At 36.4% G+C, this 27,554-nt stretch overlaps 1 protein-coding gene across 1 annotated transcript in view; it reads left to right on the top strand.

Moving 5' to 3' along the window:
- Positions 1 to 7,614: 7,614 nt before the first annotated feature.
- The window catches only part of Rpn12 (regulatory particle non-ATPase 12), a 37,431-nt gene continuing 17,491 nt past the window's right edge, over positions 7,615 to 27,554 (top strand). Inside the window, exons 1-5 of the mRNA XM_081725543.1 lie at positions 7,615 to 7,900; positions 15,285 to 15,357; positions 16,306 to 16,408; positions 19,794 to 19,983; positions 22,782 to 22,967. Coding sequence (XP_081581669.1) covers positions 7,784 to 7,900; positions 15,285 to 15,357; positions 16,306 to 16,408; positions 19,794 to 19,983; positions 22,782 to 22,967 — 669 coding nt within the window. The 5' untranslated portion in view covers positions 7,615 to 7,783. The remainder of the gene's footprint in view (positions 7,901 to 15,284; positions 15,358 to 16,305; positions 16,409 to 19,793; positions 19,984 to 22,781; positions 22,968 to 27,554) is intronic.

Below are 27,554 nucleotides of genomic sequence, written 5' to 3'. Positions count from 1 at the left end.
ATATTCGTTTAATTTTCACTAATATAATCTTCACGATGTAAAGCCTTCGCTAGGCACGTTATCTTGTTTAAAAACAAAAAGCCTATCTCTTAGGCTTCCGTCTCGGGGTTGGACTGCGGGATGATAGAAATCCGAAAGAGATGTTTCTATTATATTTTCTACAGTAGATCTGCTCCTTCATAATCTCCGTGTTTGATAACAATGAACCTCCCTGGCTCAGGAAAATGTATACGTAATATAACAAACCATCCACATTAAATGACAGACTAATATATTAAACATTGAAGATACCCCCTTAGAAAATTTTCTTCGGCCGCCCATGTCTGGAGGTACACAATTTCGCAACTCAATGGATATGATGTGGATGTATTCAAAGTCCACTGATTTACCCATCAAATTTAAATTTTATAAAAATATTCTCAGTAATACTAACCTGCGGAGAACTTTTTTTAATTCGATCGCTAAAAGAGGCTTTTTTTTTGTTTACCAGGTCTCGATAATCGTCCGGCACGAAAACTGAAGTTTCTACGAGTTCTCGTACAAATGTTTCCCCAGCAAATTTTTTGAGAAAGGGGTCCTCCAGGAGCGTTATTTAGGGAATGATCTGCGTTTGTTATATACATATATAGATATAGATAGATATAAATATAGATATACTGTATATATATATAAAGATAAATAGGAGCGAGTCTTTAAAATTAGTTCGCAAAGATAATATGAAAATCTGGCATAATTTGCAAGAATCTATATAGTCTAATATAAATAAAATAAATTGTTTGTGTGTTTGTCTGTCTTTATGGGACCAGACGAGTGGAACGAGAGTTACCAAATTTTGGTCAGAGGTACCTTCGCCTAGGCCCCAGATCAAGACGAATGTTTTTTAAATTCGAACCAGGGGGTCTCAGGGGGTGCTTACAGGGACATGTAAAAGTGGTAGAAAATTAGTGTTGCCACGAGACGAGACAGAACCCTTTTTAGACGAAACACGAGACGAGACAGACTACTTGTCCCGTCTCGAAAACGAGACGAGACACGTGACGAGACGGGACGTCTCGTGAAATGTCTCGTCTCATCTCGTGTCTCGAAAACGAAAATGCTGGCGGGAATGGCCAAGATTGAATGATACTACCACCTCCATCTATTCAATTTGAAAACTGAGTAAGGTCTACACTCAGTACAGGCTGTAGTTGAACGTTCTGGCTGAGATGGCGGAAGAGAACAGAACAGACTACACTTGTCTTTATTCTCTTGTGGCGCGGCGGTATTCTTTTTGCTAAATGAACCGAAAACGGCAATTGAAGTATGTCATCTTGCAACTAAAATTTTGTCTTGTCTCTCTCTCTCTCTCTCACTCACACACACACACACACACACACACACATATATATATATATATATATATATATATATATATATATATATATATATATATATATATATAGACATAAAAACACACATTTACCATTTTACCAATCGCTCGCTTATTATACAGCAGTCATGTTGTAAAGTCACCTTTTCGTTTGGAAGGCGGGCGAAGGACAAAGAAAGCAAAGATATTATCGACGAACCCTTCAAATTGTTTGCTTTCAGCAAATTTATGATACTAATAATAACACTTTAGGTGAAGAGGTTTTACTGGGGCACCTTCGTTTGTCACGCGGAAATGTTTGATCTCACCAGAGTGCGAAATTGCCCTCTGCTTCCATATTGAGAGGAGGGGAATACTTCCCTTTTCTAGTGAATAATATTCATTAGGACCTGAATTACCTTCAGAAATGGTTTCTTGCAGAGTGTAAAGAACATTTGGTAGAACATTCATGGAACTCCTTTGAAAGCAGAAAATATGAGAATGATCAATAATCGAACATTGAAGAACATAATTAACAGAAAAGAAATAGGATACCCAGACCATATTTTTAAACCTGCTATAAAATGTATATTCTATATTTTTACTAATTCCTTACTCCCATGAAAGTATCCTGGGGAGGATATTCTCTCCAATTTTTTTCAGACTGATATTCTTTTATCCCGTGCGATTCCCCCCTGACACAATACGAAAAAACAAATGCTGTTAAAATCCATACACATGACCCTTCCGGGACTCAACCCGGGGCCTTCAAGCCGTTGGTCTATCGCCGCAGACCGCTCGGCTTGGTATGAAGATGTACGTTGTATGATTGCGAATAGATCCTCTTCTAGATAGAGCAGGACAAAATAAGAAACTTTAATCCAAAATGGCCACCCAAAAATCAACTTTTTTTTAGACCACTAGCTAATTTGGGTGTACTGTCATGAATTTGTTACACAAACGGGGCAACCACTACATAGTAGACCACACCCCGCGGTTATGGAAACAGATTTGAACCATGGAGGTGAAGACTGGCCCCAAGCATTCTTTCGTCCGATGTGTCGTTCAGCTTCCATTACTATGGCACTTTAAGTAGTGCTTACTGTGCAGTAACGTATAAAATTTCAATCAAATACTTTCCATTACTCAATAATATTATTTGGTTCCGAGCTTTTTTAAAAATAAAAACAATTGCAACCAATCTAAACATGCTAAAATGGAAAGTAGGTTTTGGATTGATATGGGTTAACACTGTGAAACCTAAAGGCTAGAATATATGAAATCAAAGTGTACACACATATGTATCTATCTATATATCTTTCCATCTCTCTCTCTCTCTCTCTCTCTCTCTCTCTATATATATATATATATATATATATATATATATATATATATATATATATATATATATATATATATATATATATATATACACTATAAAGCAAGTGGACTGATAGTATACGATAATGTCGGGGATGGTGACACCTTCACATCGAACTTTGCTTGTCGTGTAAACATTAATTGACATTAGTGTCTTCATTTTCGACGTACCTATGAGCAATTTACTGTATATTCGTGTATTGAAACTGGTGAAACAAATTTCAATGTTTCAGAATGAAAAAAAGCCAGGGTCGAGAAGCCTCAGACAACTAACAGCAGAGATATATTATCTTGAAAACTATTTGTCCTTGCCTTGTGAGCTTATTTGAATTTATTTTTAAGACCTTTAGGCAACTTTGACCGAATGGATTATGATGAGAAAATTAGTGGAATGAAGAAAGTGGTAGGATACTAGAAAACTTCGAGAAAACACACACATTCGAAAAATGAAATGAAATGAAGTCTTTGAGTTTTACGTCCCACGTTTATGCCGGTTAGCCTAAAGGAGACACATGATGAGTCATGAATGAAATGGTGGAATGAAGAAAGCGGGAGGAAACAGGAGAACCCCGAGAAAACCCACGCACACGGTGTTTGTCCACCACAAAGTTCACTTGGCGGGGCTGGGATTGAACCCGAGACCCCAAGCACCAGAGGTGAAAGCTCTACCACTGAGCCACCGCGGTTCCCACACACATTAAATGTTTGTCCACCACAAAGCTCACAAGACACTAACCGAGATCGAACCGACTACCACATACACTAGAGGTGAAGGCTTCACGGTGTAGCTACCGTGACATTTCTTGTCTTGTGTTCTGGGTAATACTTGTAACTTAGTTGTATCTTGGTTAGCATGGTGCTGCCTGCTACATTTTACTTTCGTTCCCATGGTATGCTGCTATATTCTTTACGAGACAAAACGAGACGAGACGAGACGGGACGGGACAGAACCTCTCGAGACGAGACAGGACGAGCGCATTTTTTCGAGAAGAAACACGAGACTAGACATGCTTTGCACGAGACGAGACGAGACAGTCTGAAGTCTCGTCTCGTGGCAACACTAAAGAAATTGGTCAATATTACTGTCGAATTTATAGTTTTCGCGGTCGCCGAAGTCAGTGGTGACAATTCCATTAGTGATGATTTGCAAATTCAGCTACCATTGTATGTGGGCCGAGAATCAGCGGGAGAGGGGGGGATACCGAGAGATGTAAAAGTAATCCAAAATGACCGATATTAGTCTCAGATCCATAGTTTTCGCGGTCGCCGAAATGAGGGTAATACTTCCACAGGCGGGATATTATTCCAACAATTAATAAAAGGAAAAAGTTAGAACATCTAGATCCAAGTCCAGGTGTCATTCACTTTCTAAGTGGGCACGGCCCCTATGAAACTTACCTGTATAGAATAAAGGCCAAAGAGTATACAATCAGTGAATGCGGCGAAATTGGAACACCAGAGCACCACATCTTTTGGTGCCCTCTGACAGAAGATGTAATACCAGAGAGGGAGAATATCAGACGTAAAAATCTAATACAAATAATCGAAAACGAAAATGATTTTAACATCTTAAAGCGAATAGCAAACAGCTATTCTGAAATAAGAAGAAGAACTTATTACAATGAAAACGAATAAGCATTGCATAAATGTAAATAGAATTAGAGTGGATGTGTCTTTGAGTGTTTTTGAATGAATGAAACCTTCCGGACCGAATAAAATCTTCAGGATGGCACTGGTATTCCGTGCTCCCCGGGGGAGAGGAGCGAGTGGATCATCGCATCCCCGGTTTACACCGGATGGATGCGTATTGTCTTGTGTGTGTGCGTCGCATGTTTGCTTTTGTGTTCGTGGTTTCTGGGTTTTCGGTTTTCGGGTTTTTGGGTGTACCTCATTGCGTCATGGGCGATAAGTGAAGAGGAGTGTCTCAGAGATAGTGAACTTAGTGACCGCTTCAGTCGATCTCGGCCGAAATGACGGTCCCAGCCTGGGTGTGTGGGCGGAAGGACACAACGGACCATTATCCACATTAAGTGATCTGAGTTTGTCCTGGACCTCAAGTCAGCACATACAGGACTGTGATATGGCATGGACACGAAACTGAGAACACTCACAGAATACTTCATGAATAACCATTAAATTTAGGTCACATAAGAGTGGAAGTTATTAGTGAAGTGAAATGTTAGTGTAAATGTGTTCCGTGACCACAGGAGAGAACCAATCATACAGTGAAAGACCATAGTGATCTGTTTTGTTGTGAAAAGTGAAGAGGAGTGCAGTTTAATAAATAACCATACAGCATACGGGAGAGGAACCATTCTCATACGGTGAAAACCGAAGAAAGAAGATGAAGCAACACATTATTAAATAAAACTTAACTAAATAATATAACAATTTAAATAATTAATAAAGAAATATAAAATTAGTAATCTAACTAATAAATGATTAATACATGATAATAAATAATATAATAAACCATTAAATAAGAATAGGAAACCATAATTATAATTTAAAAAAAATAAAAAATTAGAAACTAGGTAACTAAAAAACATAAGACTACGATCTTAAAAAAACATCTTAATAATTAAAAAAAGAAATCAATCAGTAGGAATTAAATGGTTAAGAACTACAGGGAAATAAAATATAAAAATAAACAAATAACAGCAAAATAGAAGAGTAGATTAGTTAGATAATATAGATAGATAAGTAGATAAGAACTAATAACAATAGAATGTATTATTTCAGTATTTTATATCGTATTCCATACTATTACAGTTGTTGGATCAGGAATTGAAATACTAAGTAGTATAGTTCAGGATAGGTGCAGATAGATTTAAGCTGACAAGGGGCATCACGCAATTGTCCGGCTCCGATTTCAATGAAATTTTTCTAGCTGATAGAGGACATATATGTATTATTTGTGATGACAGAAATTTTTGCCATGGTGCATGTTTTCAATTTTTTTAATAATTTTTAAGAGTTGTGATGTGGTTATTAGAGATTACTACAGAAGTCCCTTTGTAACCTTTCTAAGAAGAACCTTTGTAAACGGAGCGTTAATGAAAGAACAACCATGTAGATACATATAAGGCCTAGGGGGAAGTTGTATGGCAGGAATGAACTTGACGGCAGCTATCTTGAAATCCGCCACTTTGAATTAAGGTCAAGTTTTTTTTTTAAATAGGAATAGGGTAATATGATTCATAATTGGGCTAGAATTTAACCAGGAAGACAATGGTGAAGCTAGTTTTGAGATACACCCATTTGGGGAAAAGTTACAGGCATTTAATTGTTCACTTATTACGTGCGAAAGTCCCTTACCTTCGCTTCTAACGCGAGTATTAATGATAATAAGTGGATAAAAGCTTCGGTAATACATGTTATGCCTAGAGGGAAGTGATACGCTCAGGGTATCCTTGACGGCAGCCATCTTGAAATCCGCCATTTTGAATTAAAGTAAAGTTTGTAAAATGAAAACCATAGCATGTGACATCTCATTTTAATAGCAAATTTTCCCAAAAAGCCAATGGTATGCTTATTTTTGTTCTATAGTTAACAAGTATAAGTTTAGGACTGCTTCTAATGTGCACCAAACTTCCATTATTCGATCTTTCAAATTGGCAACACTCCTAATTTTCACAGCATGTTTTAAGATTCCAACTGGCACTTTGCAATTGTTACCATGGCTCATGTTTTCTAAATTTATTATATTTTTTAAGACTTGCTATTTGTCTGTTTGTGAATAGTGTTGGGATAAGCATCCAGCAATCTTTCTGAATTTTGAAAACTTGCAATGTAATTATTTCTTTTAAACGAGAATACATGAAATGAAGAACCAGTAAATGAAGTTTTTACACTTTGTTCAATGAGTCCTGTTCAGCACTTTCTGTTCTGCAGAAAGACGCAGTATTGCCGCCACTAACAATGAATAAAATGGAGTAAGTTTCATCATTACATCTCATAATCATTTTACTTGAAGATTCCAGATTCTGAACTTTTATAGTTATAAAATCAAGGAATTCTAAAATGTCAAAATCCGAAGTTATTCGCTTCTGCAATTTTGCGGACCAGGATTCCGACATTCCGATATGCTGCATCAATGTACTATTATTGGGCATTCCGAATTTCAAAGATTCAGAAGTGCTGAACCGAATTTTCATATTCTGGAATTCAGAAATTTCTAGCTGAAGTTCCGAGATTCCGAAGTTTCGAGTTTTCGAAATTCCGAAATTTTTAGTTGAAGGATTCCGGAATTCTGAATTTTAGAAATTCCGAAATATTGGACTGAAGTTCCAGAATTCCGATATTTCGGGGTGAACTTTCGGAATTCCGGAATTCTGAGATTTCGAAATTTCGGAGTCAACTTCCGGGATTCAGAGATTGCGAAATTACGGAATTCAGAGATTTCGGAATTATGGAATAACTAAATTTTTAATTCCGATTCCGAAATTAAGATTTTCATTCCTAAGTATTCCGGAATCCGGAACACTCCTAGAAAATGACATATAGTATATTAATAATTATGCCTTACATCTTATTATACATTACATTTTGCATGATATTATTAAAATCAGAGTAAGTAATTATTACTTCCAGTGCATTTAGAAATCCTTGAACATATATCAAATACTAAAAACAAGTAAAGACATTGGTTTACTGTAGATCATTTAGTTTTTTTTTTTTTTTTTTTCGTTAGCAATTCATGTAACACAAGACATGCAACACATTTGTGATAAATTATTCGGAATCAGGAAATTCGGTTCGTTCGTGCCAATGTTATTTTTTTCTTAATCAATTATTACACAAAACAGTTTTAGTGATTTTTTCGACATTTCTCTCAAGTTCAGATCGTACTTTTTATTGTTTTGAATTTTGAGTCTTGAAGAACGAAGAAAAGAAGAACACCGACAAATGTAGTCTGTGTGTAGCTTAGGTGAATGACAAATATATGGTGGTAAAGTGAACTCGAGAAGGAACCGTTCTGTATATAATTAAATTGCGCATAATTTGATGTATAACAGTTTGTGCTAGAGGATTAGGGAGTTTCCGACTATCAACATGAAAGATATGGGAGCTTTTAAGAACGTCAGAACATTATATGAGGAATTAAATACAGAATGGAAAAAGCGAAATTCAGACGTTTCTAAATGCTGGAAAATTCTATCAGAATTGAAGGTAAAATATAATTCATTCGTGCATGATATACGGTAACTCATTAAAAAAAATATGTTTATAACAATATTTTGTTTCTGTGTTCATGTTATAAATGATCCTTTGGGACATTCTGGACTTTCACCTTTTTGGTACATGCCTAAATAGTTTCGTGTAGATTAATAATATGCATACAAACTGGTGTGCCATTAAGTAGGGGGGACAGGTTCGATTCCCACATTATGTTGTAAATCTACTTCTCGTATAGCCCTGCTGCTGAATGAAACGCTAATCTACAAATCAAATCAAATTAAATGATATGCCATGAAGTGAATTATCAGTATTTGTACCTTAAACAGTACAAGGTTAGTGCAGGTTAAATTTATTCTTACCCAGTTTGCAGAAATCACAGGAAAATTCAGTACTCTGCATTAAGATAAATTTTTCTTTAAGAAAGAGATTGCCATGTAGATTTACAATACACTGTCAAATAAGAATAAAAAAAAAAAGTTTACCTTTTGCACTGTAGATTATTTCCTAAGACATTTCGTGCAGGTTTTCTTTTTGCACACTATTCGAAAAATTCATTGAAAAAATATAATTCTTTCATTAATTTCCTAAAAGATTTGCACTCGGTGACATGAAAATATCTCACTTTGCGTAGATGAACTTCAAAGATGCCACCAGAAGTAATTGTTCAAAAATTACAATTCTTTTAGGATTTGCGTATAAATACGGCTTCCGGATGCGTGGCATAAAAAGTATAGTGAAAAAATACATACTAACCTGTACTAGGTGGCCTCTATAAAGCATGAATGATTTCTAACCGAGTCAGGGTAGAGTTAAGCTGGTGAGCCCGCGCTATTGGGAATACGCACGAAGGAAACAGGCACGTCAGCGATATGAGTATACGCGTAAGCGAGAGTAGTAAAAAATAGATTTTGGCAATGATAAGAGTTTCAATAGCATTTGCCATGGTTTCATTCTAGTAATTTTCCGCATGGAGCCGCGGTGGCTCAGTGGTAAAGCCTTTACCTCTGGTGCATGGGGTCCCTGATTCGATCCCAGCTCGTGCCAAGTGAACTTTGTATGGACAAACCGTGTGTGTGGGTTTCCTTGACGTTCTGTTTCCTCCCACTTTCTTCATTCCACCATTTCATTCATTTCTCATTATCACCGTCTCCTTTAGCCTAGCCGGCATAGTCGTGGTTTCATAGTAATTCTTCGCGTGTAGATATATAATACAGATTCTGTATACTGTGCAGAAATACATCACCGGTGGAAAAAGCATTTAATAGAGTCATCTTTTATATCCATTCACTTATTTTATCCATCGTAAAGCACTTGTAATGATCTTACACTAATAACCAGGCCCATATTTATATATTGTGCACCCCCTATCCTCTAAATAATTTGCCGCCTCCCAAGAATATTAGAGTTAAATTCATAGTTTTTGGGATTGCTGAGATGAATAGCGACAGTTTTACTCCAATTCAAATTCAAGGTCATACTCCACTTCCCGGGGAGGGGGTGAGATTTTAAAAGTAGTCGAAAGCGACAAATATTAGTGTTGAATTCATTTTCGAGGTCACTGAGTTTAACGGTATCACTTTTCATGATGTTCAACTCATCTTCACCCCTTGTGGGAGTGGGAGAGGATGACTCTCTAAAACTGATAAGCTAGTTAATTAGTAATTATTGTATTTAGAGCGGATTAACACATTTTCTCGCGCTTGCGCAGGACTGTGTGTTGCTAGTTGTAAATATTATTTTATTGTAAATCTATAAAAAATCCAAAATTTTGCCGCCCTGTGCTCGAGCACAGAACAGCTCTTACCTAAATACGGGCATGCTAATAACCCTACACTTGTAAACCTAAAATATAGCTGTATTATTTTGTATTTAATTCTATCGCCTGTAGAAACTTGTTCCTTCTAAATATATCTTTTCATGCAAAGTATTGTATTTTACCAGTAAATCTTCCAAAATGTTGTGTTCCCAAACTACATCAGTACCAGACGTTCTTAATCCTTATTTCCTTGGTGTTTGCCCTAGTAATTGCGTACAGATTGATAATATGCGTGCGATCGGATTTGGCCCCTTACGGGAATAATTAAGCGTCCGGACGAATGCCATAAAAACTGTTGTACAAAATACTTGGGGAATGTTTAGTTGAAGAAGTCAGAAGTATTTATAAAATAAAAGATTTACAGAAGAAATTAGTTGAATTAAGGGAAAGATACGGTAATTGATTTGTTTCATTTAAGAATAGAACAAAAGTACATGTTGTAGAAGTGAAAAATGCGAAATGCTGTTGAGACTATATTTATGTACTTACCGGAAGCGCACATAAGGGAATATAAATACAATGATTCAGTAACCAGAATTTCTAATAATAACAGAAATTGACGATTTTTTTTTTTTTTTTTTTTTTGAAAGGCTGGCTTTTTTTTTACTAAACAGGCAAATACATAACCAACCTGTGCTTTATACTGGAAAATAGAGATGCAAAGGCTCGAAAAAAAACGGCTTTTTTGAAAAATAAACTCGATTTTTTGTTTCGGTTTTTTGCTTGGGAAATTTTGGGCTTTTTTGAAAATTTTGCTTATACTGATAAAGCGAACTTTATTTCGCTTCTCTACAACAAAAAAACTCATTTCATTAGTGGTTGATGCAGATAATAATATAAAACCTCGAAAATAAGCCATGAATTTCAATTTTTTTCTTAAATTGTTAACATATTTACATTATGAATTTCAAAGGATTAATCAATATATGTAATAATATTTTAACCTCTTATATACAATAAGTACTTTAAAAAATGATACACAAATAACTAGCAAAATTGTATGTAATATTTTTACTTCAAAATATCTCACACCCTCTTTTTGAAGCAAATTAAAGAAAAACATGAGAGAAATCTGCATATCAAGAGCTTCGTTTCGGGTGGTTCTGTACATTCTTAAAATTTTTCACTTATTAATCACATACATAATAATCTGTTACCACCTATCAGGTGCTTCGGATCTGCAAAATCGGTAAAGCTCCAAATTCTGTAATGCACTGACTGTTCCTTAAGCTTGTTCAGTATTGGGAAAGTATCGAATTTTCTGTTCATGGATCATATACGTAATAGAGGGTTCATCTGAGCGTATAGTTTCCTAGGCTGTGGAATATATAACCACCATCACGGTTTACCCAGTCCTGAAGATTTCTGAATTTTTAACAAGAAAACTCAACGTATTGTTACGATTTTTTTTTAAAAAGAAAAAAAAAAAGAAAACTATGGAATACATTTAAAAAGAGTGGAAGAATCAATCACTGTTCCAATTCACAAGAAAGACGACAAGGTTGATTGTAATAATTATCGAGACATTTCTCTAACATTCTATTAATAAGATTGATCCCATACGCAGAAGAAATTATTGGAGATTATCAGTGTGGATTTAGTCGAAATCGACCAGATATTTACCATTCGACAAATAATCGAAAAGAAATGGGAATATATTACCCAGTACATCAACTCGATTGATTTTAGAAAGGCTTACAACTCGGTTAGGAGGGAAACATTGTACAACATTCTTACAGAATTTGGAATACCGAAAAAGCTAGATTTATTAAGTGTTTAAATGAATCCCAGAATCAAGTCCGAGTAGAAAAATGCGAGCTTCCACGTCGAGATTGGTCTGAAACAAAGGATATGAGTTATCGCCGTTATTATTCAGCTTTGTTACGGAGTACGCTATAAGCAAAATCAAAGATAGGAACCAGGTCCTAGAGTTGAATGGTATTCACCAGGTGATGGTGTATGCTGATGATGTAAATCTGATAGGAGAACAATCGAAAGAAATGCAGAGGCCTTATTAAACGCTTGTAGGGACACGAGTAAATGCAGAGAAATCTAAATACAAGGAAGTTCACAAGGATCGTAATACGGCAAATTATGAATGCGTTAAAATGTTAATTAATACTTTCGACACAGTGGATACTTTCAAATATCTTGGATCAGTATTACCAGACCAAAATCATACCCACAAACAAATTAAATGTCGACTAAAATCAGGAAATTCTTGTTATTATTCAGTTCCAAATATTTTGTCGTCGCGAATTCTGTCAAGGAATTTAAAGCTTAAAATATATAAATTTATAATTATGCCTGTTATGCTTTATGGTTGTGAAACATGGTCGCTTACGCTGAGAGAAGAACGCAGACTGAAATTATTTTAGAATAAAATTCTGAGACAGATATTTGGACCCAAGAGGAACGGGAATGGGGAATGGCGGAAACTTCATAACGAGGAACTACATAATTTATACGGTTTACCAAACATCGTTAGAGTCATAAAGTCTAGGAGGCTCAGGTGGGCAGGTCATGTAGCCAGAATGGAAGAAAGTAGGAACGCTTTCAAAGTTTTAACTGGAAATCCAATCGGGAAACGTCCATTAGGAAAACTAGGGCCAGATCGGAGGACAATATTAAGATGGAATACAGAGTAGAAATAGGAATACAGAGTAGAAACTGGATTGAATTGGATAAGAACAGAAGTCAATGGCCATAGAGAAAGAGAGAATGCTTTTAAGTTAAGCACAACTGCACAATACGTAAAAAAATACGTGTCGATTATTTTTCCATGTTCTACAAATGTGTAAAGTATCATTCAAATCGGTGAGTGACACTTCCGTAAGTCTCCTTGTAAGTTACTTTAGATATGCACCACCTCGTTCATTTCAGTTGCTTTATTACTGTTTTAAAGCCCTCCGAAATTTGGATATTTGTGATAATATAGCACCTTCAGTTGGCAACACTAAATAAAAAGTGTGGTCTTCTAATGACTCGTTTTACATGTAGATTTAAAATATGTAATAACCTGTTGTAGTGCTGTTTGAAAAATGAAACTTTATATTGAAATGGCAACACTGTTAATCTGGTGATATTACCGAATATGGCAAACCTTTTCTCCCTTGTTGTATTTGCTTGGTACAAAATTTCATCTATTTCTGTCAATTAGTTCAGAAGTTACAAGGAGAAATAACTTCCAGTGGTTCAATCTGTATATATACCGGGTTAAGGGCGACTATGGAAATGACTGTCTTGTAGGAGATGTCGAAAGGAGCAAAAAAAGTCTAATGATGATATGGCAAAAATGCGTTCTTCCGAAGTTATAAGCTCCCGAAAATAGCGGAAGATAAATTTTAAAACTCCATAGTTCGAAAACAATGGGAGATACGTGATCGGTTGGGGAAAATGCTTAGGAACTACACTGAGTGCTCACTGAATTGCAACCACCTACCTAATACTTTGTTGGTCCACCTTTTGTCCAGAGGATAGCCTGGATACTGCATTACATGTACTCTGGTAGTTGCTGATATGTTTCCACGGAGACCTAACGCCATATATTTTTCATGGTATCCCGCAATGCGCCCACAGATGTTGGTGCAGGAGTCATGGTGCAAAGAGCTTGTTCCATAACATCCCTTAAATGTTCTATACGATTAAGATTCGAAGTATAACCCTCGTTTGGACTCCCTGCAGTCACCTTCCTGCCAGTTACTCAGTTCGACTTCGGCAGTACGTCTTGCCCATAGAAGCAAAAGTAGGCCTATGTCACTGCTGTTTTCACCCTCCGCTTATTGGTGAAACATTGTGATTTCAGAATGTGCGCTATGGACTGAAAATAGGGGGCGCGGTGGCTCAGTGGTTGAGCGTTCACCTCCGATGCTTGGGGTCTGGTTCGATCCCAGCTCGCGCCGTATAGATTTTGTGGTGGGTAAACACCGTGCTCGTGGGTTTTCTCGGGTTATTCCCGTTTCCTCCCACTTTCTTCATTCCACCGTTTCATTCATTTTTCATAATCACCGTCTCCTTTAGCCTAGCCGGCATAACGTGGAACGTAAAACTCAAAGATTTCATTTATTTTGGATTGAAACAGATTAGTAATCTAAAGGAATAAGGTCAGGACTATATGCCGGGTATGGCATCAGTTCGACGTTATGAAGTTTCTGAATTTTTTGTGGCGTTTTCGATCCAAGTGTGATCTTTCATTATCCTCTTTCAGCTGGGCGCGATTTCGGTTCACCAATGCAGAACGCTTTTGGCATGGTGCAGCATACAGCCACTCTAACTGTTCGGAATGAAGGTCGGCGTTGATGGTGCGACCGTTGGAAAAGAACTCGGAAGTGAATTACTTCCCATAGTTCCACCACACACAGAACCTGGTGTTGTGCTCAAACCGACCTGTTTGACGCCCGATTCTGGTAGTTAGCCCTTGGTCAGCCACTAGTTTTGCACATTCAGATTTCGGAAAGACATCAATTTTTACTCGGATATTATAGTCCGTTTCAGGAAACGCACATCACGCAGCTTTAACAGCAGTTTCGGCACACATCCAATCTCCTCGGGCTCTGAGCTGGGGCCAGCTCGTGTGGCACTACGTTTCTCTCGCTTGGTTCTCCTTTAATTTCTTTAAATTAAACCTCTCCGTTTTTAGATGTTGAATATCTCATATACTCAGCGATAATCTCTCTCTTGTTATCGCTGCAACCAGGTAGTGATCAGTATCACAGTCATCTTCTCTAAACGACCAAACATCAATTCTCAGGGTGTCTATCGGTCACGAATGTAACGAAATTTAGCTTCTGGGTCACGAGTTTTTTTTTTAAATTTATATATATATATATATATATATATATATATATATATATCTGTACACATAAATACTGACTGAAAAACTTGGTTCTATTAAACGTCACAATTCACCGCCAAAAATGTCTATGGTCGGCTTTAAACGCTAGTAAATCGCAAGCAAAGCACGCTTTTATCGCATGCATGAAAATTCGGCCTGATTCGTATCCCAAATTCGCTCTTGAGAGTGTTACGAAATTTTATGGTTTGGTAAAGAAAAGGTGACGAAAAAGTCATGATATTTCATTTTGGAATTTTAGTAGACACCCTGATTATGCTAAACTATCTCCCATCTACTAACACGTGATCAATTTGATTGTTTTTTTTTTTCCCAGCTGGTACATTATTCACATTACACGAACATAATGTAAAATACTACTATTATAACGAGAGTGAATCTATTCTTCCGACACTGTTTTACAATGCGTATGTAGGAAAAACTAGTATGGAAGAGGGCCATGGAATACACTTCCCAGGAACAGCTTAATTTAGCCATCATTTGATGACATTCACTCACCTACAACTTAACAGTAGACCTGTCATTTTAGCTTTATTTACGAGATGACAGTGTTGTTCCTAACTTGGTCTGATAAACTAAACAACTTTCTATAGAATGTTTGTTTGTTTCTTTTTTTTTTTTTTTCCTTTTTTTTTTCGTAAATTTGATCCTATGGTCTTAAAACATGTTGTATTTACTGAGCTTGTAATTTTCTTATTGATTTTCAGGTTGGATTGACAAATCTAATGTTTCTTCCTACATCTAATACTCAAGCGAGTCAAGAACATTTGTTGCTTGCAAGTAAGTAAATAGATCTCATGTATTGTACTATATATTAAATTTTTGTTTCCAGGAATGTTGCTCATTCACATATTGAAATACTTTGCTTCAAAGTCATGTGGAAAAACAACTTGTTCTCTGCGGTTGTAGGTAGGTTCAGGCAAAACTTCAATAATGTCATCGTTGTCTATCTCCTGATCAATAACATCATTTCTAGTAGAAAAGCGGAAGGAAATAAAAAAAAAAAAAAAAAAAAAATGGCCACAGCTTTTCACAGAAAGGAGGACAATGGAAATGTAAAACTAATCCGTCTCTTTAGGAAACTTCTGAAAGCAATGATATTTAGCTCAACCAAGTAAAAATCATTTTTGATTACAGAAACACAGGGACAATTTACAGAAAATAAAAAAAAAAAAAAAAAAAAAGTATAAATTGCTGTGAGAATTTTTAGACCAGTCTATAAATAAGACACAGCACTTATGACCAACCATATTGTTTCTTTCAGGTGCCTACTTTTCATTGGCCTAGAAGAAAACGACGTTATCTGTCATAGTTTTGTGATTATTATACCATATAACACAAAAAATGTCAGTTTTACAAGTAGCCCCAGTTTACGGTGTCTAAATTTAATGGAAAGCTGAGACTAGTTGGTGTCAATTGAAACCATTTCACTTACTGTACAGATCATATTGTATGGAATTTCATAGTGTTCCTTATTTGATTTTTGTAGTTGCATCAGGGTAAACATTTATACTTATTCTTAGGAATAGTAATTAAATAGAACCTCGTAGCAGTTAATTTGGCTGCAATAATTGATAAAATAAATCTTTTAGGCTAATATTGAATGCATGTATTAACATTCTAAATTAGTTGGAAATATCTCTTAATCTTTCGCGTTCTGAACTCATATTTTTGTATGTCGTATTAAACTAAAATGACTATATTAAGCCATCGACTTAATTTTTTCAGGGGATATATTAGAAATTGGTGCTCAGTGCAGTATTGCAAACAGTGATATTCCAGCTTTTGAACGGTATATGGCTCAACTGAAATGTTATTATTTGGATTACAAGTAAGTATGCAATTGACGTTTCTTATTATTTGGAATTTAAATATAAAGATGTCCCAACTTCTCTCACACCTGTCTGATTTTCCTCAAAGTGCACATGTTCATTTAAGTGATATATAGAAGGAATTTGATCAATGTCTAATAAGATAACGTTTCGCTTCAGAAGAAAGTTAGCAGTTAGTATGATTTGCAATAGGATCGAACCCCAACCTGGATTATGAGACTAGTTTATTCCGACGATTTTGGTACATATATATTGCTCTTTATATTTTTGGAGAAATATTTCATATTGTAAAGTTGACACATGTCGACTGGTATGTGTAATTTATTTAGTAGAATTAATCATTTTTTTTTTTTTTTTTTTTTTTTTTTTTCAAAAAGTTTCAGAATATTTAGTGTTTACTTTGGTGCCCAAATTAGGGTTCAGTTCTCAGTAGAGATCCTGTTATTCTTAGGAGATTAAAATGAGATGAAATAAATTAATTTTGTGGGAGGATAATTTATTCGAAGTGATAGTCATTCGGAGAATATAGAAAACCAAAAAAAAGTTACTATTAACCAGAGGGATCGTCGACATACTTACAACCTGTATACAGAACAAACAGTGAAGTTGCACCTGAACCAAGCAGAAACCAACGAAGATTGGGAGAGGAGTCAGACATTGTATGTCACTCCAATCATTCAACGTTTACAGTGAATGCTTAATGAAGGAGGTATTAATGGAAGTTAGAGATATCAAGATTTGGGAACAGATCATTAACAAGATAAAGTATGCTGACGATACAGTTGGTATAGCTAGAATCGAGGAAGTACTGCAGGATTTGATGGATACAAAAGCTGACACAAGGAAAAATATGGAACAGAAATCAACATCAAGAAGTGGAAAGTTATGAGAATATCCCCTGGATATACGCTCTTACACATCAAAGTAGAGCAAAGAGAACTTGAAGAGGGAAATAGTTTTTCAAATATCTGGGAAATATTTTGACGAGAGACGCTTACTGCACCAGAGAGAACAGGTCAAAAATTGCATTAGCAAAAGAGCCATTCAACAAGAAAAGATTACTTTTAACTAGCAGGCTTAACATTGGACTAAGGAAGAAGCTCGTCAAGTCCTATGTATAGGGCATGGGATTGTTCGGAGACTCGGACATTATGGAAGTCAGGGAAGAAATATTTAGAGAGCTTTGAAGTGTGGTGTTGCAGGAAGGCGAAAAAGATAAACTAAACGGATGAAGGTGGTTTAAAATGAGTAGGAGAGAAATGGATAGTCTTAAACATCATCCTTCGTAGGACATATCTTGCCAACTGGATTGGATACATCTTTCGGAAGAAATTGCCTCCTTCATATCGTCGTAGAAGGAAAGATGAAAGGAAGGCGAAGAGTAGGAAGAATAACACAACTTACCAGTGATTCGAAAAATACAAAAAAATATATATTGGGAGTTAAAGAAGGAAGCTAGAGAAACGTGGAAGAAACATTTACAGACAATAATGTAAGCGGGAGGGGGGAAGGATCTCCTGTTAGTTCCAGGATGCCAACAGGCAGAATACTTAATGATACTGTGAAACCTAGACTTACATCCGATTTGTCTGTGTGTTTGTTTATACGGAAATAAGGAAACCATGGCGTTTAAAATGCAGATTCATTGATACTTATGTAACCAACTAAATAACAGCCCACTGGATGACTAGTTCCTGGAATGGAGCTCAGAACATTCAAAGATTAGTGTTAGATCAGTAAAAAGTAGCTATTAATTTAGGAAATAGATGGAGTAAATCTCTCTGTTTCATTCATCAATAGTCATGCGTTACATTGAGGTTTTATTAATAATGCATTATAACCAAAAACCGGTTTCTGCAAAAAGTTAATGTCAGATGACAGAGCGTTAACAAAGTGGTAGAGCAGTTCGAACATTGGACATACTTGTCTGAAAGTCTGACAAGTGTAAAATTGATACAAGGTTATTACTTTTTAACTTGGCCATTTATGCTAATGAGTTTTATGCGGATTCAACTGGATCAACATTCATAAACATACCTACACTACAAGGTAACAAAAAAAAAAAAAAAAAAAAAAAAAATAATAATAATAATAAAATAAAATAAAATAAAACTCTTTTGACGTCCCATTAATCATGCGCTTACTGAAAGGATATGAAATGACACTTGCATGCCAAGCGTTCGAAAATTAGTCTGACCATCAACCATCAGTAATACAGACACGTTGCACACACACACACACACAATCACACACAGAGCAATCATAGGTCGTCCAATGCCGAAGAGAAATTGAGGTATCGAAGCAGCTTATTCGCATGTGTTTGTTATATGACTTTAAAGTGGACCTGTCAGCTGATGCATCAAGTCGCCGCATATGCCAGGCATTTGAGGAAAGTGCCGTGAACGAACCCACCGCCAGATATTGGTTTCAAAAATTCCGTTCGGGAGATGTGGGCCTTTCGGATGAACTTCGTAGTGGACGACCACATGTGTTGACGACGAGGCCATGAAAGCAGCCTTCGAGGACAGTAGTCTAACATGTGATAAACTTGCAGATAAGTTCCTTGTTTCCGCTGAAATAGTTTGCACCTGCATGGTATAGGAAAGTCATAGAAGTTAAGCAAGTGGATACCAGGCATATTGTCGACAACCAACAAGCAATAACGAGTAGCTCACTTGGCTTGGCATTAGTTGTCGCCACATGACCCTGTTCCTCACACTTCAAGACCACTTCTGCATCCACCAAAGGTTATGCTCTTTGTATGGCGGAATTGTCGGCAAGTGGTGCATAATGAGCTCCTTCCGCTTTGTTGCTGGACTCCACTCGAGTAGTTGCAAAGGGTGTATTGTGCATTGAGGCAGAAGGGGTAGGCATTGGTGAATCACAAGGGTGTGCTTCCTGCACGGCAATATCAAGTCACATGTGACAAAGAGGACCTGGGAGATCCTTCAGCAACTTGGCTGGAAGACACTGTGCCATGCACCATATTTACTGGACCTTGCGCCAATGATTACCACCTGTTTCATTCTCTCGATAGTTACCTCCATGGGAGATCCTTCGCAAATGAAGGAGACTTGCAGAACGTATTCACGGACTTCTTTGCAGCCACGACCACAGAGTTTTATCACCAGGGTATTTTGCAGGTGTAGAAACGTTGGCAAATAATGTTGGATGCAGATGGAGATTACTTTGAAACCTAAAGGTACATACTGTTTACTGTTACTGTTTGATTACACTGCTCTAGAACAGTAAAAACTTTTTTGGTTAACTTGTATTTGCTACGTATTGTATTTGTTGTGATTATGTGTGCATGTGAAGATAAATATTCCTACTAGTAACTGACTTAATTAAGAATCGTTGTTTTCGATTTTTATATTCCATCAGGGGTTTACCTGAATCAGCATATATGTACCAACTGTTGGGTCTCAACCTTCTCTTTTTATTATCACAAAACCGAGTGGCAGAATTTCACACAGAGTTGGAACTACTACCATCAGATCAAATTCAGACAAATGTATACATTCGCCATCCTCTATCGTTGGAACAGTACCTGATGGAAGGAAGCTATAATAAGGTTGGTATATTCAAATAATTAAAAGTTCTGATTTTGGAGATATTAATCTGATTGCAGTATGCAGTTGGTCTTTACTCTTAGAATCAGGTAGAAATGTCACAAATGGATTTCTTAAGTTTCACGTATAGTTGTTGTTTCTTATAGAATTCTTCTGAATTAGGAGATTCGAATATTATAGAAGAAAGGAGAACAAATAATATATTGATTACTTCCTAAGAGGTCAATATAGCATGTAGAGCTGAGTTTCCTTATTGCCAGATTTTTTTAAAATTGTTTTTTCAGTATTTCAGGGAAGTTTCGAATGGTGTTTTTGATATAAAACTGTAATATAAATGACTTGTTCAACATTGAGACAAATGCATGAATGGTGGTGGTGCTTATCTGTAGACTCAGCAGTACACTGTCGTGATATACTATATTTGTCCAGTACATATAGTGTAAGTTTCTAAACACCATTTTGTGTTTCAGTTGAACAACGCATGTTTTCTATTTTTTTTTTTTTCTGGACCTAGATGGCAGGAAGTATACCAAATTGTTATTGCACAAAATTTTGGTCCATGCTGCTGATAAACTAGGAAAAAAAAAATATTATTAAAATTTGCTAATTTCCGCTGCTGCCGCGGGCTAATTAATACCTGTACAAAATCACTCCAAACCAAATTGTAGAGTTAAAGCATGTAATATGTATAGAAAATGGTATTGGCTACGTTTCCAAGGTTCAGACCGTGCTAGTCAGTCGTAGCAGCTCTGAAGGACTTTTGAAACTGTTTTCAGAGCTGCTTTGGGAATCAATTTTTCCAATTTTTCTTCTTCCCTCGGAACTGTACACGATAGCTATATCTACTACTGTAGTAAATTTTCGTTCATTTAATTACATATTAACAAAAATCTTAACAATTGAATAATTATAAGCATATTAGTAAATAAATCTTTATAATGGCCAGTTTGTCAGGTAATTCTTCGGATTTGGCTGCATATATAAAATTTATTTTCTACAGTACAGGATTCAGTATTAGGCAATGACACTGAGAACTATCCAAGATTTTTTCGTTACCTTTAGAGGGATGGAAACAGATATCAAAAAGGGGAACATTGTCATAATATTCTAGTTGCGCTACCTCACTCATTGGTCACGAATTATAATTAACTGATCGATAATGAGTACTGAAATATGACAATACAACAAGCAGAGTATCAATTTATGTAAAAGGAAACTTTGCTCACAAATGTAATTGAAGCTGTAGTTTACTGAAATTACATCCGGTTCACCAGAGGGGGATAACGATGGGTCAGTAAGTAGACCTAGCAAACCGTTAATCTTTTGTACGGTGTATCTGGTTCGCTGTAGGCCATGTGAGTTTGTGATAGAAATACAAAAGTTAAAGTTCAGATTAACATGGCGTTGGACCATCTTTTGCCCTCAGAATAGCTCTGATGCAAGGTGAAATTGAGTCGTAGGGGTCGTGAATGGTGCAAATGGATATTACATCATTCCGCCTGGAGTGCATCACTCAGTTTCATAAGAGAGGATGAAGATGAAATCTGCGCCGGATTCGTCTTTCCAAAACGGAGCACATATGTTCAATTATGCTTAGGTCTGGGGATTGGGCGGGCCAGAGGAAAGATCCAGCTCATTTTACCCAAGAGCTCCATCTATGTGAATAGGTGCAATATCATTCTGGAATATGGCGTCACTGCCCAGCAGCATCTGTTCCATAGAATGAACATACCTCTAAAACGGCGACAAAATCACTGACAGTGTCAGGACCGATATGCTCAGCACAGGACCCATTCAAAACGAAAATATTGCAGTTCAAAACATCAAAGAGCGCTATCATGTTTCACGGTTGAGTGGAGACACTGCGGATCATACGCTTCTTTGAGTATTCGCCACAAATAAATACGGCCCGTATCTTGAAATGAGGCAAACGACGACTCATCTGTCCATATCACACGTTTTGAATCATCAGGTCCGTATTGTGTGATCACGGAAGCATTGGCACCGTGTTAAAGCGTTAGGGTCCCTTATGAGTAGTATTGCCCGGACAACCCAACCTCGAATGTTGATGTCATGTTACTCGCGGTGAACTATGGTTGTTGACAGGCTTTTGGACGTACTGCTCGGGTTCTTCATCACTTGCACCGCCAGTTGTAAGACGATTCTGAGTGACATTCCATTTCATTGCTCAAAAGAACCTGTCATTAACTCTTCTTCCAATCATTGTTGTTCTTCACTGATATGGTTCTAACGTGAATTTTGTAGGCTATCGTCATCTTAGGCATTGTCCCTCGCGATATATCCAACACACTTGCCACTTTCATCACGCTCGCATCATATAACCGAACGCCAACAATTAGTCCTCAGAAAATCAGAGAAGTCACCCATTTTACATTGTCACAGTCTGTTCGTTTCGCTGCATACAACGGTTTCTCACGTAGTATGAAGTTTGCCTTAATCACTACCAACAGCCTGACGCTGCGGTCGCCACCTGATTTGCCAATCCAGACGCCTGACGTGCTTCCATTAAATTGATAGTGATGTGTACCTGTCCTTGAGTTTTTGTGAAGTTTTTTCGTTTTCGTCCACCCTCGTCATTTCATTATTTTTATTTATTTATTTATTTATTTATTTATTTATTTATTATCTTTTGTTTATAATTACCAACTGTCTCCTTTAATTTAGAGGCATTTAGTATAGGATGTTAAAGTTCATTTAACAATACAAAAAATCACTATGCAACTCTCTTAAGTATAGATTTTATGCTACTGATTATTACATGCACTGTATTCTCTTTCAGATCTTTCTGGCTAAAGGAAATGTACCAGCACCTAGTTACAATTTCTTCATGGATATTTTACTAGACACCGTAAGAAATGAAATCGCAGCGTGTATGGAGAAAGCATATGAGAAGATATCTGTCAGAGAGGCTCAGCGTATGCTTAATTTACCATCACCACAGAAAATGGCTGAGTTTGGTACAAGAGTAAGTGTGCAATAGTTCAATTTTTTAGACTTTCAAATTATGGTATGCATAAGTTTTCGAAGTCTTACAGAACGGCTTTGTCGATCTGTTGACAGTTATCAGAGCAAAAACTGTAAGGAACATCGAGTCTTTCTTTTTTCAATCGATTCAGCATCCCAATAATAGGTTACATCTCAACCGTTAACCCTTTATTTGAACCGGAAGGGTGAAATTAACTTCTTCTTGTTTCAACGTTTATCGACACAACAAAAATGGTAACAGATAGCAACAAGCAGTTTTTTGCAGTCGATCAAGAGAACATATCATCACTACCCACAACACTACCGAAACTGGAAGTAGGCTAGTTGAAATTTACAACTATTCCGGCTTCAATACTGATTCCAATAGAGCAAAAACGGTAACATATATCGAGAAGCGATTTTTACAGTCCATTCAGCCAGGGCCGACCTTAAGCCGATTGGATCGATTGCTGGTTCCCGCGTATAAGAAGGCCCCGTGCTAGTGCTAGTGCCAGTCTAATCTACTCTCCAGTGCTGTTTTAACAGCATATGTGTATTAGACCCCAGAGGAAACAAGTGTGTTGTGGTCCGTATGACTAAATTTTGCTCCTAATATATGTAATTAATATATGCCACTCTGCTCGCGAGGCCCCCGGCCAAGTGGCTATGGTACTTTTAAGATGGCTTTGCTACTCTCGGTTGTCAAATACAAATATACACAAGAACATATTGCAATATAGGTACATCCATGGGCTCCACAAGAGAGGATATGACCTACAAGTAAAAAGTTGATATTAAATTTCCGAGCATAAGCAAACATTTTCTGAATATAATGCTGCAGTAGTTTTTTTACGTTTACAACTTCTGTTGTAAAAATATATATTATATTCAGGGAGTATTTTGTAAACCCCAACACCCTCAAGTCTTTCCCAAATTTCCTTACACACACCCCTGGGCGTAAAAATATTGTTTTTTTGAGTTTATGTAAAAATATATCATTATTCTGGATGCATGCCCTCTTTTATTGTGAACACCCCACTAACTAAAAGTTCCTGACGTTCTTACTGATTATGTCATGTGATACTACCGTGAATACCGAGGTGGTATCAAATAAATCAACCTACTTAAAGAAATTGAGCTAGATCAGGGCCGGTTCTAGATATTTCTTAAGTGTACGCAAACAATATTTAGACACCTCCACCCAAATGATTGTGTGTAAAAAAAAAAAAAAAAGTTGTAATGGACAAAAATTCTTCAAATAATTGTTACAACTGCAAATTTCTTCAATATCTTTAGTCTCCCTGAGAATGTTAACGAAAAATGGCGAAATTGTAACTAATTGACTGTGGATGAATACTGAATAAAATTTCAATTTTAATATTTAATAGCCTTTTTTATTAAATGAGCATACGTAACTACTAAGATATATACCTAAGATGTATTTTGACAAGTAAAATTGAAACATAAAGTCTAAACAGAATAAAACTATGAGCTTCAAGTCTAACATTAACATAGGTTTGATTTTGACAAAGAGGTATGTTCTTACGCTTCATTAAAAGTATGGTCCCCGCGTATCACATAGTATTTTGATACGATTATGGTAATTAGCTTAATTTCTGTTTTTGTTTTTGTTTTGTTATTGAAAAGTTCGTGATATAAATACACTTTTCTGGCTTTCAATTTAGCAAAATCTCTTATTACAACAACCATATCGTTTGCAATGGCCATGAAAGCTAGTTCATTTAATCGTTCTTAAGATATAGTTGATCTCAAATAATTCTTCATTAATTTTAGCTGAAGTTGTTTAATACACAACAAATGACAAAAGTGTGTCTTAATCGATATTTAATCCGTCTTCGATCCAGTGACGGAACTTCAAAATCAAGTCCCCCCAGTAAAACGTTCTTAACCTTCTGCCGCAAAAATTCTTTTTAGGGCCCCTTAGGTATAAAACAATTAAGTCCTTTCATGTCTCTTTCCATCATAGACATTCGAAATTAGACATAAATAACACAATGTAAACACAAAAAGTGGCGCACCCAAGTTACTATTTTGGGTCCGAAGAGTTTTCAGAGTAGCCTACAAAGTCCAATAATTTTATGTACTTCCACCCCCCATCCCCCCCGGAATTGTGCTAATTTTCTTAAAAAATTAACAGTTCTGCACTGTAAACAATTACAGTCACGTCTACTCAACGATTACCTTCAATTCTGGCTGCCAACCGATTATCCTAAAATTTACGGTATTACTGTAAAAGGTACGGTTATAGGCCATACAAAGGTCTTATTTATGCCCTATTACCATAACTTTAACACTAATACCGTAAATTTTAGGGTGATTGGTTGACATCCAGACTCTCGGACCACCTTCGTCGGTGCATCTCTGAACACAAGTAACTAATCAAAACTCTACTTTGCATTAGGACTATTACCAAATTTTTAAAAATATAGCTCCATCTAAAGTTAATACGACAGAATGGATTGATAATGATTGTTACAATGCAGGGGAACGCGGTGGCTCAGTGGTAGAGCGTTCACCTCCGGTGCTTGGGGTCCCTGGTTCGCGCCGTGTGGACTTTGTGGTGGACAAACACCGTGCTCATGGGTTTTCTCGGGGTTCTCCCGTTTCCTCCCACTTTCTTCATTCCACCGTTTCACTCATCTCTCATCATCATCGTCTCCTTTAGCCTAACCGGCATAACCGTGGGACGTAACACTTAAAGATTTCATTTCATTTTTACTGTTACAATGCAACGAGCATATGTATACGCTGCTGTGATTGTCAGTGAGAGTTCTGAAGAAAAAATATGTTGATCATGATCATAATCCTAATGACTTTCGATTACAGTTTAGATTTCGAATATAGTTACCTTTCGTGTTATATACGCATATACCGCGTGAAAATTAATTGTATTCAAACAAATTTTAAAATACATTAAATTTAACTCAGATCGTAACCGAAGAGGCCGTATCCATTTCACTTTAATTTTTAAAATTAAATTACTGTAATCAAGTAAAATAAACTTAGAGTTTCAAAAGTTTGTCGATTTGGAGATGCTTCGTTAAGAGCAACAGATATTGACAACTCCCCATCTCAACATTTGCATGGCTATCATTTTCGAAATTTTGTTCAGAAGTCAAAAGGCCTTCCCTGAGCGAGATACAAGATGGCCAACTTCAAGATGGTGGCCATGATAAGCATATCCTCAAATAGATGTCTACTTCCTCCCGTTGTCGGTTAATATGTTCTTGTTTTTCATCCCTTTATCCGTTTTACAAATAAAATGAAATATTCGAACTTGAAACACATTGTTGTAGCTTATTCTGATCAATCAGGTTTTTGCCACAGCAGAAGTCTTTATGGACGGAAGCACTTTAAATTTTGCTCGTTTCTTGATATTCCACAATTCTCTGCCAAGTTTGGTCAAGAGACTAGATTTCGACATCGATAGGTTTACTTGTAAGAGAAGAAAACTATTAAATACTGGTACAGAATCTTCTTGAAAATTGCAAGTCACAAGGATGACATATGTGTTTTAAAATTCATTATTGTGTGCATTTCCATTTGAGATATTTCTCTAAAAAATTAGCTGCTATAAGCAATGAACAGGGTGAGCGTTTTCTCCAGAATATTTTCCAGATGGAAAAACGTTATAAAGGAAAGTGGATATAACCACTAGACCAGAAGGGAGGGCGTAAATCTATATGTATATCTATCTCTATTTATTTATCTATATCTATCTATCTATCTATCTATCTATCTATATATATATATATATATATCTATCTATATATATATATATATATATATATATATATATATATATATATATATATATATATATATATATATATAGAGAGAGAGAGAGAGAGAGAGAGAGAGAGAGAGAGAGAGAGAGAGAGAGTCGGATCCAGGATTTTCTGAGGGGAATGCACCAATAACTACCAAAATAATCAATCACACTGAAAGTCTACAAAGTAACATGCGACGATATTGTTTATCCCTGACAACGCTGATACATAGAACAGGGGAGGAGGTAGTATTTTAAAGAGGGTTTCAAGTGATATGCAGGAAAAAATGTTCTTTTCTCCTGGCTTCTGTTTTCTTCCCCTATTTGACAAAAGTTATATTGTTTTGCTTGCTGAATCCTTTTCCTTCAACGTTAAGAAAAGTGACTTAAACTATTGCTTTTGCAAAGCTCTGCTTTCTCTTAAGCTCCAAATGGAAAAATAATGGCAGGAAGTTTGGAGAACTGTTGCTATTTTCAGTCCTAGCTTCTCATTTTAGATAGTGTATATATACACAACGAAGCACCGGTGCAACCCCCTAAATCCAGCCCTATTATATATATATATATATATATATATATATATATATATATATAGAGAGAGAGAGAGAGAGAGAGAGAGAGGGGGGGGGGGGACGTGAAGGGACGCCGTCCCCCACTTCCAGAAAAGACAACACGTAATTTGTTAGTCGAGAAAACTAAAAAGTTAGATTTTTCTTGTCACGTCTAGCCCTAGCCTCAGCACATTCAGCTTTTTATCTCCTTTGTACGTCGTTCTCCATACCAAGAATAATCTATTTT

The sequence above is a fragment of the Thermobia domestica genome, chromosome 9 (genome assembly GCF_964235325.1).
Source record: "Thermobia domestica chromosome 9, izTheDome1.hap1.1, whole genome shotgun sequence".
Taxonomy (NCBI): Eukaryota; Metazoa; Arthropoda; class Insecta; order Zygentoma; family Lepismatidae; genus Thermobia; species Thermobia domestica.
This window is presented reverse-complemented; position numbering and strand designations above follow the sequence as displayed.